General features: G+C 36.8%; 1 protein-coding gene across 4 annotated transcripts in view; it reads right to left on the reverse strand.

Annotated features, from left to right (window-relative positions):
* The window catches only part of cnih3 (cornichon family AMPA receptor auxiliary protein 3), a 46,985-nt gene that overhangs the window by 26,684 nt on the left and 2,086 nt on the right, over positions 1-18,215 (reverse strand). For 3 of the 4 annotated variants that reach the window (XM_015346076.2, XM_015346083.2, XM_006625684.3), the window contains exons 2-3: positions 6,889-6,957; positions 1,919-1,966 (exon numbers count right to left, since the gene is read on the reverse strand). In XM_015346076.2, the coding sequence (XP_015201562.1) occupies positions 1,919-1,966; positions 6,889-6,957 (117 nt within the window). Of the gene's footprint in view, positions 1-1,918; positions 1,967-6,888; positions 6,958-17,482; positions 17,573-18,215 lie in introns of those variants that run through there. The other variant, XM_015346071.2, reaches the window with a different exon arrangement.

Below are 18,215 nucleotides of genomic sequence, written 5' to 3' on the forward strand. Positions count from 1 at the left end.
CTTCCTATTCATATGATGGCTGTGAGAATTTTCACCAACAATTCTAGATTTATTTAAAATCCTATATATAAGCTTACTGTCATTTTTTATCTAAATCGAGATGATGTACTGTACCTGCGAGCAATAGTCTCACGACTTACTCTAAATCAGCAGTGCTTCCTAAACTGAGGGTCACTGATACAATACAGCATCAAAGGCCAATTAGCAGGAAATTGCAAAATCAGAAGCATGAGCCATTGAATGAGCCATTTTGAAATTCTCTCAAGCGCTAGTAAAGCAGATATTTCTTTCAAATTGTGGGAATACCATTGGGTATACATTTTACATCTCCAAGGGGAGCATGCAGCCCACGGGCCAAAGACCTGTGAGCAGATGACAACGTGAATGCTCTCCTTTCAAACAAAAAAGGTCAGAAACTGCCCTCTTCCTTCCCATGTTAAGGTTTCACTTTAATCGCTGCCCTTTGAGATTAGTCATATCAGTTATCCCCAGACTCCTGAAGACTGCAAAAGATCCTTTCAGAAAGAAAGTCACAGAAACCACTCCCACAGGGCACAGTGGAGTCCCCAGACAATGATATGGAACAGGATGCCTGATGAGCCCCTGGCAATGAGTTCGTCTAAATATAGAATGAGAACCTTGAGCCCTGGGGACCAATGACTGTATAGAGAAAGGTAGGATAGTAAAACCACAGGTACTAGATCACATGATAGAAAACTTGTGGCAAACGAAGTAGCCTGAGCTTTTCTATCCTGAGCCACCCGAAGAGAGAAAAGTAAAGACTAAGACTGTGACTTCTTTCACTATACAGTATACTGTATGTTAGCTTGTTGAAAAATCAAGACTATAGTGTTTTGTTGAAATTACAAGACATTTGTATGTTTTTAACGCATGAGATGCAATAAGCTTTAATGTTTTTGAATGGCAGGCAAAAGGGTTTAAAGCCTGAAATACACTTTTGATTTCATTAATATTTGATTGATTGTTCTAGTGCAACTGCAGTTTTCTACACCGTTTACCTGTGTGGGGAAGGCAGTGATGCCGAGCAGATGTTTTCCATTTTAAACTATGCAGTTTGAAAACTGTGATTTTAATCCCCAGTCCAAATCCACCACCACCCCTGCACTTTTAGAAGCAAAGGAAACAGCTGCTATAGGAATTTAAATGTCACCTTATACCAACAATCCCAATAGAACCATATGGTCAGTTCCTTTTCTTGCCTTTCCCTTGATAGGTGGGATCTGTGCATGTCACTGCTATGAATATTCAGATCCGTGTTTCATAACAGGTCACTTTGCACAAATGACACACTCTGTCCTTCACAAAGGATACCTGGTATCCTTTCATCTCTCCATTGTGAATACTATCATGATGCAATGCTTCTTACACTTGACCAAAAGAATTCCATAATAAGAAGAACCTTCATTGCAGTCATTGCTTAGAAACAACAATTTTATAGAGTGGTGATGATTTTAGTAAACAGCAAAACAAAAAAAAACACACACAAAAACCCATCTACTTCAAAAGAAAACTATAATAGAACTTTTTTAACTAAAACATTTAAAGAAACAATTATAGCACCCTTGAAAAATAATTCCACATGTTTATGGACAATCATATAATGATTTGTAATGTGGGTATATTAAAAAACAGTACTTTTAAGTCATTTATATTTTATAAGGACATATACAGGTAATTAAAGGAGTTGAATGATTCAGAACAACAACAAAAATTGCAAAAGGGGACAACCATACTTTACAATATACAGGTTTACAAACAATGTCATCTCACTTGTAAAAACTACACACTACAGAAAAAAAAAGTTATTTTTAAAATTAGAAGTGTTGAAATGTGATTGTAATGCGAAAATGCTTGTTTGCAAACTTAATGCAATGGTAAGAAAGGAAAGCATGATTACCTTTCTCAGAAGGAAGCATATTCTCTCAATGTTTCTGAGCCTTTCGCGCTGTGGAAACGGAGGGAAGATAATTTGTTAAATCCCTTAAGACTCAACATGGGTGAGAAAAAACAGCTCAGAAAAATATCACCACAAAGCAGACATCTGTTCCCACGCTTTTCATGCAGAGCTATAATTGAGATAGCAATTAGGAAAAGATGCTAGATATGAGTATTAAACCTTAAGGAATGAGCATGGCATTTTACCAAAGTCATAACTGCTGTAGTTGTAAATGTTCCATCCTCAGCACTAAATAGAAATGCCAGTGTTCGTTGCCTTTTCAGAAGTCTAGTATATAAATGACCTTTTCACTGGCATAAATCATAAATCTGTAAAAACACTGATCAGATATGATTTGACAAAAGTGATAACTATTTCCTACAGTTCATTTACAGTACTTGTTTCCAGCTGTGTTAACTGCTTTTTATTTTAGAAGCAAATCCAGCCCAGGTTATTATTAGCCTGGATTCCACAGAAAAAAATAATATAGCTAATAGCGACCGTAGGACAAAACTACTTTTCTTGAACAGAATAAAAAATTGTGAATGATAGAAACTTGTATACTACAAGAAGTATTGTTTAAGTAACAACAGAGTCATGGTTTGTCATACCACCTTAATAAATATTGCACTCTTAAAGAATTAATATAAAAACGATTAAATGAAGAACAATTCCTGGCATTTATATCAATTTTTTTTCCAGAGTATGTTGTGCTTCATGACTCACTCATTCACTAAAGAGCAGCACCTGCCTGGATGATGAGTAATAGACATCTTACACCAGAAGTCCCACTACACACTAAATCAGACAGACAAGTTAGACGTTTGCTTCAACAAACTGAATAAAAACAAAGATTTAGGTAGATACCATTGTGCAAGCCTTAGAGGAATTTAATCAGGACACTGGGGTTTAACCACACTACTATTACTAATGTGGCCATGGGAGTTGTAATAACCAAACAATCAGAACTTCATCCATAATATACTAAAAGGCATTTAAAAGGCAGTAACGTGTATTTGAAAAAATAGCATGTGTTACATTTTTAATGTTTTTCATCCATCCATTTTCTATCCGCTTCTTCTAATTCAGAAATGCAGAGGAGTCAGCAATGGCAAGCAATGGGCGCAAGGCAAGGTACACCCTGGATGGGACACCAGTCCATCATGGGGCAGACAGACGCAAACACAGACCAGGGCCAGTTTTCCCAGAAGCTAATTAACCTATTAGTATGTTTTTGGACTGTGAGAGGAAACCAGAGAACATGGAGGAAACTCTCTCACACACCTGGAGAACTTCCAATGTTTGTCAGTAGTCATATCACTCTGCAACTCACAACTCACAACTGGCAATCCACTGAATCTAAGCAGGTGTGAGCCTGGTCAGTACCTGGATGGGAGACTTCCTGGGAAAAACTAAGGTTGCTGCTGGAAGAGGTGGATGCTGCACATTGGTGGAGGAGAGTCCCCATTACTTGTAAAGTGCTCTTAGTGGAGTGTCCAGAAAAGTGCTATATAAGTTTAAGCTATTATTATTATTAATTTCCAAACTCCACACAGATAGCACCCCGGGTCTGGAATTCAAATCAGGGCCCACTGTGCCACTATGTCACCCTAATGCATTTCAGTATACAACTTTTGAAAACCTTCTTACTTAGTTCTTACTTCAACTGAGCTTAATTACTTAGACACAACACCTTTACCTGGGCAACAGAGTGGCTCAACCAGCAAAGGCATTAGATTGCACACTATAGCCCAACATCATTAGTCCCAACCATGTCATGCCACTAACCAGCTGTGACTAGGATTTGGAAGTGGCAGGTCTCCATTGACAGACTGCTGCCAAGATGTGGGTGTGTTACGTGGGCAGGGGGCATGCAGGCTTGAACTTGATATCAGTAAGAGGTGTGCCCGCTGCTTCAGTCTCCATCAGTTGCCCTGTACTGTGGGGCTTGTAGCATGTCAAAAGATAAATGGCTGTGAGTGACTGCCAAGTACTCAACCAAGCTCAGCTACTGTACGGGTGCTCATTCTTAATATCCAATAAAACAGATGTGGCCAGAAATATGGTTATTCCAAATGTACTGTGTAACTAGACCCTTGCAATGTTCAAGTTTTAAGTAGAAATGTTTGACTAACCCATATTTCAACTTGTATGTTTTTCATTTTCTATTTCTATGTTTGAATAAGGCAGTACGAAGTTGTAGTACCCAAGATAACCAGCTGATTCTGCACAGGCATTCAAGAGTGATTAATGCCATGTAATTAGACTAATTTTCCTTTGAAACGTTAGCTTGCAAGAGATATGCTTGACAAGTAGCATATTAAAGTTAATTAAAAAAAAACAAACTGAGAGTAGAAAAAAATATTATGGTATTTAAATGGGCTAGCTTGAATTTTCAAAGTCTGAACCACACATGGGAATTCAGACTCATAGGTTAATTATAAACACAGGACCCTGTTTCTCTCTCACCATTTTCTAATTGTTAAGCAGACAGATTTAATTACACTTAATTGTAGACTGAGAAAAGCACTTTTCTAAGAGGACTGGATTAAACCAAAGGCAGCTCCAGAAGACACTCTGTTCCTCACACATGACAACCCTCCGCTGCATATATTAGTCTTAGCCTTTGTGGTGCAGATTGAAGACAGATTTCAGTTTCTAAAAAGTTTTCAGTCTTATTTTGAAGAAAACAAGCTTCTTTTCTCTCTCCTGAAGTACATTTCCCTTATTTAAAATCATTTTTAAGGATGTGGATGGAAGATGAAGAATGTGGCAGTACAGAATGCATGTCCCCTGTTAGATGAAATTAGAAATAAAGTGAATGCAGAATAAAGCAGGAAGAAGTTAGTCCTTATGCCAATCATTGCGTGAAAGTCAATTTTAAAATGGGTACTACTGTGGATACAAGATGGTTATAAAGTCGTGCAATCACCTCAAACAATTTCAACAGTTCATCCAAATTACTTGATGTTCACAGGATCATGGCTATGTCAATGGTTTTTACTATTTCCATAAATACAGAAAGTTTCAGCAATATTCTTCTCAGAAGTGACTGCAAGACACTGTGACCCGTGTTTCAGTGTGATGAAGCTTGTGATAAATGCAGTAAGCAGAAATTAAATGCATCATTGAATATGAAATGCATCATTAAATATGCCTTGAATTGGTTTTTGAAACATATGTAATGGACTTGAAATTAGTTCACTTAGTGAACCATTATTTATTTTACAGAGCAATTGCATTTGAGTAACTTGGCAACAATATGACTAGCGATCACAATATATTTCCTTGCATAGAACAGGGCCCTTGGCTAGGAAAGTGATAGTGAATAATTTGTAAATGAAGAAGTTATAAGCAAATGTCATTTTTTATTAATGTGATTGATATGACATAGTTTTCTATCTCAGTTTAATTAAATAATGTAGTGTTAGTAATAGCTCTACTCTACTCTCTGATGGTATTTTTCAGATATAAAATGGAGATAAAATGGAAAACAGTACAAATGCAAAACAACTGTGCTTTCAAAATAAATTATGTGATTCTATTTAAAATACCAAAACAAATAATTTGTTATGAATATTAAAAACAGACAAACATTTTTTTAATAAAAACCCAAAATATGGACTCTTAGGTTATACTGTCTGGACTATATGATTTTCCCAATAAAGGTCAGTCTAGGTTAATTTTTTCCTGGTTTCACAGTGACACAATTTAACAATTACTGTGTTATCCTAATCATTTATACTGAATAACATCTTAATCATGAGTTCAGTCCTCTGGATTTGTAAATGTCTGCATCATACTGACACATCTTTCAAGCCTCATTTTGTATGTTTATCATTTAATCCATCTGTGTTTAATTTGTGTATGAGATGTTACTTGCTGAAGGATATTCTTATCCTAAAATAGCTTGCTCGCTAAACATCTATGCAGAAGTGCCAAATGCTATGATTATTACACCGAACAAAGAGAGCCTATAGCCATATATATACTGTAAGTCTTGGTTTGATCAAGGCCTCTAAGGCTGTAAAAATGTACCATCTAAAAATATCCTAGGAGGTGTATAGGAAGTAGAATAGAGTCTTAAACTAAAAAAAACTATTTAAACGAGGTTCATGAAGTAATGCATAAACATATGTTTTACAAAATATAACTAGTTGGAAAAAAGCACTTGGTGAGTTGAATCCAATGGGCAAGAGAAGTGCTATACTAAATGTGTTTATAGCCGGCCTCTCTGCATCCCTGTAGTGTGAACTCTGGCTTCCTGTGAACAGACTATGGACAGTATCAGCTGATTAGGTTGTATATGTGGAAAGGAAATGCATTTAATTGAAGGTGGTGGGATGGGGTGTCAACAATTGTCTTTACCTCTCTCTTTCATATGAGCAGTAATGCAGGGAATTAATTGGACACTACCTAGATAAGTCAGGAAAGAACAAGGTAAGGTCATCAGGGTCTTCAAAATTCTCCATGTTTGTTTTAGTGGTGGCACTAACAGCGCATCTCAGTAATGGAGAAACACAATTACACCGAGGGATGAAATTCACAATGCAATGACTGAGGGTATAATTATCCCTTCACACTTTTTAAATGAAAGGACATCGCATCCTTTTAGCTATAAAGTAATTAAGCTAGTCTACCAATACTTTTCAGTAAAATGAATCAGACATCTGGCATCTCCATTATTAATGATTACATTTTAATGTCAGGACTTAATCATGACACTACAACTTTTAAGTTAGCCTGAAATATTTATGTGCTGTTCACTTCTACTGCATATCATTGGAGGCATACTGACACGTTAGGGAATTACACCTGGCAACTGACATTTCCATAAACAGATCAAAGAGTTCCCTGAACCACAATCATATTTGCTGCGCATATCCCTGATGCACAACAAAGCAACAGCACTAATACTTGAATTTACAAACCGCATGAAGGGGATTGCCCTGATCGATTGGGTTCTTGAAGTCCGTTTGGAGCTCATCAAAGGCAGTTATCTGAAAGAAAATGGAAAGTCATCATGATAGTTGGACATGTCAAAGGTTGTATGTGCTGTTTTAAGAAAATTTGAATTACTTTGGATCATTTAGCAGCCGTAATAAATGTATCCCAGAATTTACTAAAAATCCGTTTATAACACACAGTTTCCTCAGAGCAGAATATAATCAGGATGGACAATCCATAAGTATACATATAGTATATGTGTGTATGAGTGAATGTGTATATGTAATATACTGTATATTGATAGTGAATACTGGAAAAAACAATATCAAACCTTCAAATATAATTAGAATGACCAAAAAAATGATGTCATTAAAATCATTCCCCTTGCATGACCAAGGGACATACTGACAGCAAAAGAAAGAGCTAGACTACCAGAAAACCTTGAAATGATTTGTTTCTCCATAAAAAAAGTGATTCTAAGCTAGAAATTTTGAATCTATCCTGATATATAGAGCTCAGTGCCTAAACAGGAGAGCTTAAACCATCCATTAAAATAGTATATTTTTCTTATCTTTGTGTTGTATTGACACTTTTAGGCAGTGAAGATTAAAATAAAAATTCAAATTTAAAAAGAAATTTTAGAACTGTGATCTTCTTGAACACGCAGAGTAGCTTGGGCCATGTTTTCAGAGCTTTTGTCAGATTTTGTTGTACACATCAATAGTAGCGATCATAATCTTACAAAGCAGAGCTGGAACTGTGTGGATATGCAGTGGATCTCAGCTGGAAAGTACAATTTCCTCCAAACCTGCAAATTGTATTAGGTGCTTATTAAGTTATTGAGTGAGAAACGAATTAGAAAACCACCTAGATTGGTGACTGCTTCTGTAACATTGGGGTCTACACATTTTGAAAAAGACATTGCTGCTTTGGAATCAGTTGAGAGAAGGTCAGCAAACATAATTCCCCGTCTTCAAAGAATGTCTTACACAGATGCTTTAAGAGGACTGAATCTTTTTATCCCTGAACAAAGGACAATTAAAACATTCAAGAACTGGATGCACTTCTTTACATATGGGGTTGTGGAAGCCAAGAACAAACTACACAGACACATTGTTGAATCTAGTATCCTGGCTTCCATTGAGAAATTGCTGAAATGGTTACTCAAATCAACAATGCACAAGCAACCAAACAAGCAAGATGGGCCAAATGGCCTCCTCTAATTTGTAACCTTGATCATGGTATAAAACCAAAAGGTATCTGATTATGAAAGCGCACTTGACTTGCTTGTGATTTCAAGTTCAATCAAATGCAACAATATCAAAGAAAACAGAAAACAATAGAGACACCTTTGGGGAACTCAGCACGATGGAGAAGTAATGTATGCAAATTCTTTTCATTCATCTTAGGACCCTTAGTTTTGATTAGGAAACACATAACTGCACACACATAATTCTCAAATTCAAATTGAGAGGATTACAAAAACTTAACTGGTCTTTCTAATTTAAAAAAAAAACATAGCTCAGCAAAAACAGAAATGCTTTAGAACAGAATTAAAAAGGTGGAAAAGCAGTGCTAATGAACCAAATTACAAGCTTTTAAAATGCACATTTTGGACATGTTTTTCCAGCATAGCAAATACAAGAGTTCTATCCAAATAATTTAACTACTGCATGTCTCATGCAAATTCTAAATTCAGATCTCTTTTTGTATCTCTTATGTCACATTTTTCTCATTAATGTCAAGGGAATATTGAAAATTTTCACTTAAGTATTAATTGCCAGCATTTTACAAAGACACGAAGCTCAACTACAAAATTACGGAATTCAATACATCTATAGATTACTGTTGAATGTTAAATTTAATCATTTTTTAACCATTAAATTTAACCATTTGATACAAGTAAATCCAAATGAAAGCTCATTTTATTTCCTTCCACTTTTTCCCCAAACCTATACATTGTATTATAAACTTTCTGAAATCACATTCATGGGAATGAAATACTTCAGTTCTTCATGGATGAGAAGCTCCAGCAGGCAAACATCTGTGTTTATCACTACAGAGCGCAGAAACAATGACAATTGTTGTCACTCACAAAATCACAAAACTGGAATATCTCTGACCAGCATACTGAAAAAAATGTAATTTCACTACTATATGTAAGCGAAACTCTCCCTTGCTTTTTATCTTTTGATGGAAAAAACAACTCTAGAATGTAACCTAATAAACAAAATACCTAAAATTAAATTAAAACCAGAAGACTCTCAGAAAGCTGTGCACAACTTTCTATTTAAAATAAATAGAATAAGAAGGATATGTGAAATTAAAAGGCTGAGGCAAAGATGCTAACAAAAATATGCCAAACACACATACTGTATACTGTAAGTAGGCAAACTCACATTTATATATGATAAATAATAAGGCTATATATGAACTGACAAAATTTGACCTATATTGTTTATTCAGTTTTTAGTTAATTAATTCAAGCATCTTGTGTAGTCATTTTTTAAAGGATCCTGTGAATTTGCTAGTATTTGCTAAAAATAGAAAATGAGTTTTTGGCCTGTAAGCCAATTCTGAACCCACAAACCTGTTTAAATATCCCCCCAATATGTTCAGTATGTGAAATGAAAGTCAATAACATGAAGCAAAAAAAATGTAAAAAATTGGTGCCCTATCAAGGAGAACCATATTTCAAACCCAATATAATAAGGTGTTCACAAGATTTTCAATACATCTGCCACTGTTTCTATGATACAATAAAACAACTGTGTTACAGTACATCATATAAGGACAGCTCCACTGAACATTTTGCTCCATTTACTGTAGCTTTGGAGGAAACAATTTTATTTTATTTTTTCATTTTCATACCTATTTTAGGTTTATCTTGATTGCTGATTATATAATCTTACAAAGGCTTTCAGCAAATTAAAAGTACATTCTGCTCTAAAGGAAACCTTTGAACATTCCTCCCAGTTCACCTGCTGACCCTGCTGTAACGTAACATTTTCATATCCCACAAAACATCTGTCATAGCATGTACAGTACATGCAATGAATGAGATAACTAAAACGACTCCAATCAACTACAGTAATTATCATAATGTTATATGTAGAAATGGATTCTAGCTTCTTGAGAAAGACAATGAAGATGAATGGACATACAGTACAAGGACTGGTTCTTGTAAATCTTGTGTGGGAGAGAGATAAGCTGTTGCTCATACAGAAAAATGACTAGGCATGTTTTTAGCTTATTATCAAAAGCTTTTATTTCTGTCAGCATCCTCCCAGGCACAGACCTTTTAGTTATACTCAAAAGCAGGAAAGACAAATGCAACCATGTTTTTTCCTCTGTTTGAGCAGAAGGGGTTGTGCTTCATCCATATTTTATTGAAACATGCTCTTTTCTGGTAACTAGAGCCACATTTGGTAGAAATTGTTAGGATTCAAATACAGCTGCAGAAAACACACAAGTATAAGCTCTCTTGCTAACAAGGTTGTCCAGTACACTTTTCAAAACCCTTTCAGCAGCAGAGTAAAAGACACACATTCAATTGTTTGCAGGCACATTTCCGCCTTTATTTGACCTGCATACTGATGAAACCAACACACAACAAACATGCCTTGAGCATGAACAGTCTTCAGTCTTGGTTCTAGTACAGAGGGGGAGCAAGTCAGATCAGAACAGAGCATATACTGCCTTGTAAAAAACTTTATTGGCGAGAACTACAGATACTGTATGTGTGAGAGACTTTATTATAGAAATCTACCTTTTGCAGCATCCACCATGCGCAATATTCCTTGTGAGATGGTGTGTGGTAAATGACAGTGTGCCATTTACATGCCCTTTGTAGATTTGCTGAATTTCTGTGCAACTCTCCCTATGGAATGAGGAGGATGTATGTTTTGTACATCATGAGTTCTCACAGCAATGGTGAGAAAAGCTTGAGCTTCTGAACAGCATTCTAAACAGCACCTGGCTATGGTGAGCTTGTGGGCACAATATCTTTTTTAAATGTACTTATTTTGTCTAGATCACACACGTCTTTCCATCTGTTCCTTTCTTCAAGAAACAGGAAACATTATATAGTCTGTTTAGCAGTTGTCAGCTTGTGCCTCGGTTCATGAATATTCTGTTTTTTTTTGCTTCTATACTCTTGAAAGCAATGCCATTAACTAAGTACACGGCAGTTTACGTCAATACTATAATACTATAGGTTCTTTAAATTTATTTTATTATAAGACCAAACGAACAGCAAAGTGGTGCAGTGGTAAGCATTGTTGCCTTGCAGAGCTAGGGGCCTGAGTTACTGTAAATCCTACACCTGGGGTGCTATCTGCGTGGAGTTGTATGTTCTCTGTGGGTTAATGTGGGTTTTCGCTGGGTGTTTTGTAGTTTCCTCCCACAGTCCACAAACATATTGGTACAGTATTTTGATGGGCTTCTGGGAAAACTGGGCCTGGTGTGAGTGTGTCTGCTCTGTGACTGACATCCCATCCAGGGTGTACCCTGCCTTGTGTCTGCTGCTTGCTGGGATAGGCTTGGCCTCCCCCTGCAATCTTGTATTGGAAGAAGAAGACAGAAAATGGATGGATAAGATCAAGAATATATTATTACCTTATTTTCACCTTTTTCATCCTGCTGCTAATAATACAGTTTCTTAGTTGTTTGTCTTGTTTCTGTAAGCCATTACATACCTTTATCTCTTTCTTCAGTTTTCCCTGTTTAGTACCTACAGTAGGTACAGTAGTGACAAACTGCCCGTTCAAAAAAAAAGCAGTGCCTTGAACCTATTCCATTTTTACTCACCAGTGCTTAGAGGAATGAAGAGTCATTGAATTATGGTTTGCCTCTAGGGAATGTAAAGTAATTCTGTTTATAGTAGCCTTGGACAATAAAAGTAAATCATTTCTGAATAGTGTTGCAAAAATCAAGGGCCTGGTATGATATGATTTCCACTGGAAGCAAATTTGCTCTAACTTTACTTAAAAGAGAATGAAAATTTGCTGATTTTTACAACCAACAGCAACAGCATCCTGTATTAATGCACTGCAACATCAGTTGCATAATATTTAAAAATATTAAAAAATAATATTTAAAAAACAACAACAAACAATTTACATATAAGATTTTTTTCCAGAATATTTCATCCAATTTTTCACACAGTATATCCATTATCCATCAATCCATTTTCTAACTGCTTCATCCAATTGAGAGTTGTGGGGGGGCAGGAAGCTATTTCAGCAGACAAAGGGCACAAGGCAGAGAACACCAAGACTCGAGCCCACTGCAGGGCAGATAGACACAGAAATGCCCACACTCCCTCCTACCAGGGCCAGTTTTTCCATTTAAATCCAGAACCCAATGAAACTACCAGTATGCCATTGGGATTGTGGGAGGAAACTGGTGAACCCAGAAAAAACCCACGTGAACACGGGAAGAACTACACACAGTTAACGCATTGGGTCCAGAACTGAACCTAGGGCCCCCACTGCTGACAGGCAGCAATGCTAACCACTGTGCCATCATTCGCTGCCCCTGGTTCTTCAAATAAAAAAAAAGGTCCTGTTAAAAAGTATGTTATTGCAACATATGAAGACTTCAATGTAAGCTCTCCAAAGATTTTATTTAATGAATTATTATATACCAACAGGACTAGAAGTAAAATTATATTTACTAAAATTTTGTGTATGCTTTACAGTACAATAATACTCGTAACTTTATATCAAGGCTAAGTAAATGATACCTTCATGGGCCACATAAAACATTCAGCACAACTGTGAAAGTGTCCCATTATTAGTTTAATGGAGGAGCTTAAAATGCTCCCTCTTCCCCTTGATAAAAGTAGGTTGTACATGTAATGACCTTTGTCAGGGTCATTGATCAGGGTGTTAATCATTGATATACTTGTTTAAAAAACTTGTCGACCTGAAAAAGAGATGGAACAAAAATCATTGTCATTCATTTTTTATCGAGAGAGAACAAATCTTTCTTCTGTAATCTCTTCTTCTTACCTATTACCAGTTTTATTCATATTTAATGGTTTAAATATTGTGTACCAATGTTGTAAAAAGCTCGTAAGGGTGTTTTAAAATATATATTTTAGATAACTCTATATTTTATAAAACTCTTCCGTGAAGGTTTCACTTAAATGTTTACCTTAAAAAAAAAGTTTGGCTCCATAAAATATGATATTGACACATCAGAACAGTGAAGAGAGGTCTACTAAGAGGAGTACAAGTTATAATTCTAGTGCAAACTATGATGAAATGTACCAAAAAACATAATAGTAATATGATAGAGTTCTTCCCACCTAAGTTTGAGACTTCTCAACTGAAGTTCTTGCTGAATGCCAGACAGTGGGTAATTACAGTGACAATCAAAGTGATGTGTTCCTGTAAGTTATTGCTTAATAAGCATTGTGAGTCAATCAAAAGAGTTTATTGCAGTACAGAGAATTCTATTCACTGGACAAGACAGGACACACTGACAGATAGATCTGAAGATTATTATGAGTACCAATGACTAGAACTGACAGTTTTATACATCTGCTGGCCCAGTGTTTTAAAAAGTAAAACTGACATACAGAGATGGATGGAAACAAACTTTGGGAACTACTTGCTAAATGTGTTGAATACATGGCCTTTTAATTACCCCCCCTTCCCCAGTCTAAATCATTTCATTTTAAAATACATTGTGTAAAATTTGAAAATACCAAAAATTTTGAAACATTTTCTTAAACATATAACCCCTTGTAATTTATTTCAGGGTATTCTGCCCCTTGAAATTTCATTTATGAAAGTTGTAATTTTTTTTCTTAAAAAATCAAATTGAAATACATTAAATCTACTGCAACTTGCATCTAGACACTAAATGTACTCTAGCACAAGTGCTAGGGAAAATGTTCCATATGCCACAGAAATATGCTTCAATATTTTTCACAGTATTTGTTTTGTCCAGGAGTGTCTAAAGGGCCAAGCTAACATAATGAAACTGAATTTAGGTAAAATACTTCTGACAATACAGATATAAAACAAATTCCTGTTCTTTTACACAGTTCTCAAGTCAAGCTTTATTTGTATTGCCCTGTGTCTAAACAGGACAGCATGGTGGAGCAGCAGTTAGCATTGCTGCCTCAGCAATGGGCCCCAATGGACCTGGGTACTATCTGCAGTGGAACAAGTACATTAGTTTCCTCCCACAGTCCAAAGACATACTGGTACTGGTAGGTTAATTGGCTTTGGGGAAAATTGGCCCTGGTGTGAATGTGTTTGCATTTGTGTCTGTGTGCTGTGTGCCCTGCCATGTAATGGCATCCCATCCAGGGTGTATCCTGCCTTGCCCCCAGTGCTTGATGGGATAGGCTCCAGCTCCCCCGCAACCTTGAAATGGATGAAGCGGTTAGAAATTGGATGGGTAGATGGATGGATGTTGCTAAACATATCACTTTCTAAACTTATACACTCCACTGTACTAGGTACTTCCCCATCTTCTTGCATAATGTTGCAAAGGTCTGGGATAGAAATACAATCATTTTGGGAAGGAATTAACTTAAAATACTTCTGTTATAAAGTTTGGGCCTATAAATGAAATCCAAACTTCCACTAGCTCCTGAGTATACAAAATAGAATAGGCTCCCTGTAGGTCTTAAACTTGTGACTTGCTCACAATACACAGTATACTGATCATCAGGTTTAATCAAGCACTGCATGTGGCTGTGGGGAGGCCATACTAACATATCAGATATTATTACTTGCCACTAACTTAAGTCCATCTGACACATCTTGTTGCTTATAGTCTGTAAATTTGTCATTTTAACTTTGTTATTAATATAAGTGAATCATATGTATAAGTGTATATAAGTGTGTTTATCATATACAGTATATTTGAATTTTGTAAGAACAAATACAGAATCATCCTTTATTGTAATGTTGCAGTGGCATCTATGATGAGACATGGTGCTAATAGTAAGAGAACAGAACCTCAGTTCAAATTTATTAGGTGTTGCTAGGCTAGAGACCTACCAGTGTAATACTTCTATAAGCTCAGGATTCATGAGCCTCTGTGGCATCCTTCTGTTGCCTTTAAGCAATTTAAATATTTTGCACAAAAAAAAATATTTGCCTTTAATAGCGACAGGGAATCAATAGTGCAGAAAATTCATAAGGCAAGTATTCAACACTTTCTCATTTGCCACCTTACCATGGCAAACCTAATAGGCATCAGAAATGCACTGGGAAATTAGAGACCTAACTACTAAAGATAATTCATATAGATTGTAACAGTGTGAAAATATTAGATCAATCACATTCCTCTTAATTGCAAAAGTGCATGCAGTCAGTTACCTGTAGGATTGCTAACTATATACAGTATAGGTTATGTGTAAAAAAGACAGAGACAGAACCAATTGTTGACTGGTTTGGCAAATAACCAAATTAATCATGAAAGTCTGCCAAGATATTCCTCATCTATATATTTATAAGATTGTATTATTTTTATGTGCAGCCCTTCAATTATTTTTTTTCTTTTACTAACAATTATTTAAATATAATCATTATTTAAGGCACAGAAAATGTATTCTTTGGGTGACACACAGTAAGATAAGGTGATATAAGTGAGGTAAGATGACATGCATCTTAATTTCTTTAATACAGCATGAGTATTTCATTCTTGCAAGCCTCGTTCTTGCTCTTGAATCTTGTTCTGTTATGTTTTCACACTACCGATTTTCAACATTTATGCCATGTTAGCTATTCTCTTTGGTCATTATCTGTGTTTTGACTGGTTATCTTAGTCATTAAACAACCAATGAGCTATTTAAATGTCTAAAGCAGAAGGAAAGACATCTGCATTTGACACCAATAAAATAATGTCAAGCTTCTACTTCATTTTATAGCTAAGATGTCTCAGTAGTTACAGCACTTCAGCTAACTACATCCGTAGGCACATTAAAAGGCGAACTTCTCCTGGTGAAATGTCTTTCTTGAGGATGAGACTGAAGAATACCTGTTTCACTGAAAAGTGAAAGACGTGAACTCAACAGTTCTCATCTCCAGGAAGGCAAGTCTGCCTACAAAAGGTCATTCAAAAACACTGTGACTAGAGAAACAGACAACACCCCAGGTCTATAAACATTTAATCAGAATTTTATAATATGGACCAAAAAAAATGAAACGCTTTTTTTAAAGGGATGTTGTTTGTTGTTCTCTACATGCTAATGTGCTATAAAACAAGATTAACACCTTCTCTGCACGATTTGAAGTTCATAACCCTGAACCAGCCACCTGGGCCACCTGGACCACTGACTTCACTGCCACCCCACCCCCCACACTATCCAAGCTAGATGTCTGGAAATCACTAAGTAGAGTTAACACACAAATAGCTACTTGACCTGATGGTATCCCTGGGCTGGTACTTAAAACATGTGCCTGGCAGATACAGTAGCTGATGTCTGTACTGACATCTTCAACCTGTCCTTGGCCCAGGTTACTGTACCTAGCTGCTTCAAGACAACCACCATCGTGCTAGTACCAATAAAATCAGCACCCACATGCCTAAACGACTATCCCCCTATTGCACTCACCCACATTATAATGAAATGCTTTGAAAACTACTTATTCCACACATCAAAGCCAGCATTCCTAAAACATCTATCGCACAAACCGCTCCACGGAGGATGCAATCTCTATAGGTTTACACACCACACTAACCCACTTGGATCAAAGGATCAAAGGAACAAGAATGCTGTTCATTGACTTTAGCTCAGCATTTAACACCATCATACCCATAAAACTTGCTACCAAACTCAGGGCTCTAGGTCCAGATACCACCCTCTGTAGCTGGATCCTAGACTTCCTCACCAGCAGACCCCAGACTGTCAGGATCGGCAACCTCACCTCCAATACACTCACCCTTAACACAGGTGCCCCTCAAGGCTGTGTGCTCAGCCCACTGCTTTACTCCCTGTTCACCCACGACTGTACTGACACGTTCAGCACAAACACCATCATCAAGTATGCTGATGATACCACACTCGTGGGCCTGATCACTGACAATGATGAGACTCCCTACAGGGAGGAGATAAAACAACTTGCAGACAGGTCCCGAACCAACAACCTATGTCTCAACATCAGCAAAACCAAAGAGCTGATCGTTGACTTCAGGAGACAAGGAAAAGTTCACTCCCCTATCTACATTGAAGGGTCTGCGGTGGAGATGGTGAATGACTTCAAATTCCTAGGTGTTCACATCTCTAAGGACCTCACATGGGCACTCAACACCTCCAGTCTCATCAAGAAGGCACAACAGCAGCTGTACTTCCTGAGAAGGCTGAAGAAAATACGTCTGCATCCACAGATCCTCACCAACTTCTACAGATAAACAGTACGATGGAGAGCATACAGACCAGCTGCATCACAGCCTGGTATGGCAAATGCACCGCATCCGACCGCAAGGCACTGCAGCGGGTGGTCAAAACTGCCCAGCACATCATCAGCAGTGCCTTACCATTCATCCAGGAAATCTACAACACCAGACATTTAAAAAAATGCCACTAATATTATGTCTGACCCCACTCACCACAGTCATAACTTGTTTGTCCTACCATATGGCAGAAGGTTGCAGATGCTCCAGTCGCACACAACTAGACTCCAAAATAGCTTCTTCCCCAGAGCCGTAAAGGTGGTGATGCCCCCACTCCCTCCCATCATATTATGATCTCTCCTCACTTCTTCCTGTACCTCCAATGACTGTACTCCAACACCACTACATACAAGACAACTGAATGTAAACCGAAATTGTACTTACTGTACAACTGTACCAGTTGTAATATTTATTAATCACCGTATTATTTTTGCACTGTTCCCTGAATTATTTTTGCACTGTTTTGTCCTGTTGTATACCTTTCTCTGTTTGCGTATTTGCACATTTTTTATTACACTGTTAATTGTTATTGTGTTACTGTCTATTGTCTTATCTTCTGTTCTATTTATATACTGCACCCGAATGACTAATGAGAAACACTTTTCACTATACTATGCACCCGTGTAAGTATAATGACAAATAAAGTTGAATTGAATTGAATTGAATTCAAATCAGGTTCAGTGAGGGTTAGCATGTTATTCAAACATACTGTATAACAGAAAAAAACAGATCAAAACCTACAAGGTACTAGAAAAGCAAATCATCACAAAAACCTATAGTAGGAAAGTCTAATAAACAGTAGCTGATTCAAAAATATTTTAGTTCATTTTGCTTGATGGTTGTACAGTATCTGCCACAGACTGACTCTGAAGGGGCTTTTGCAAAAGTG

This window comes from Lepisosteus oculatus, chromosome 2 (genome assembly GCF_040954835.1).
Source record: "Lepisosteus oculatus isolate fLepOcu1 chromosome 2, fLepOcu1.hap2, whole genome shotgun sequence".
Classification (NCBI taxonomy): domain Eukaryota; kingdom Metazoa; phylum Chordata; class Actinopteri; order Semionotiformes; family Lepisosteidae; genus Lepisosteus; species Lepisosteus oculatus.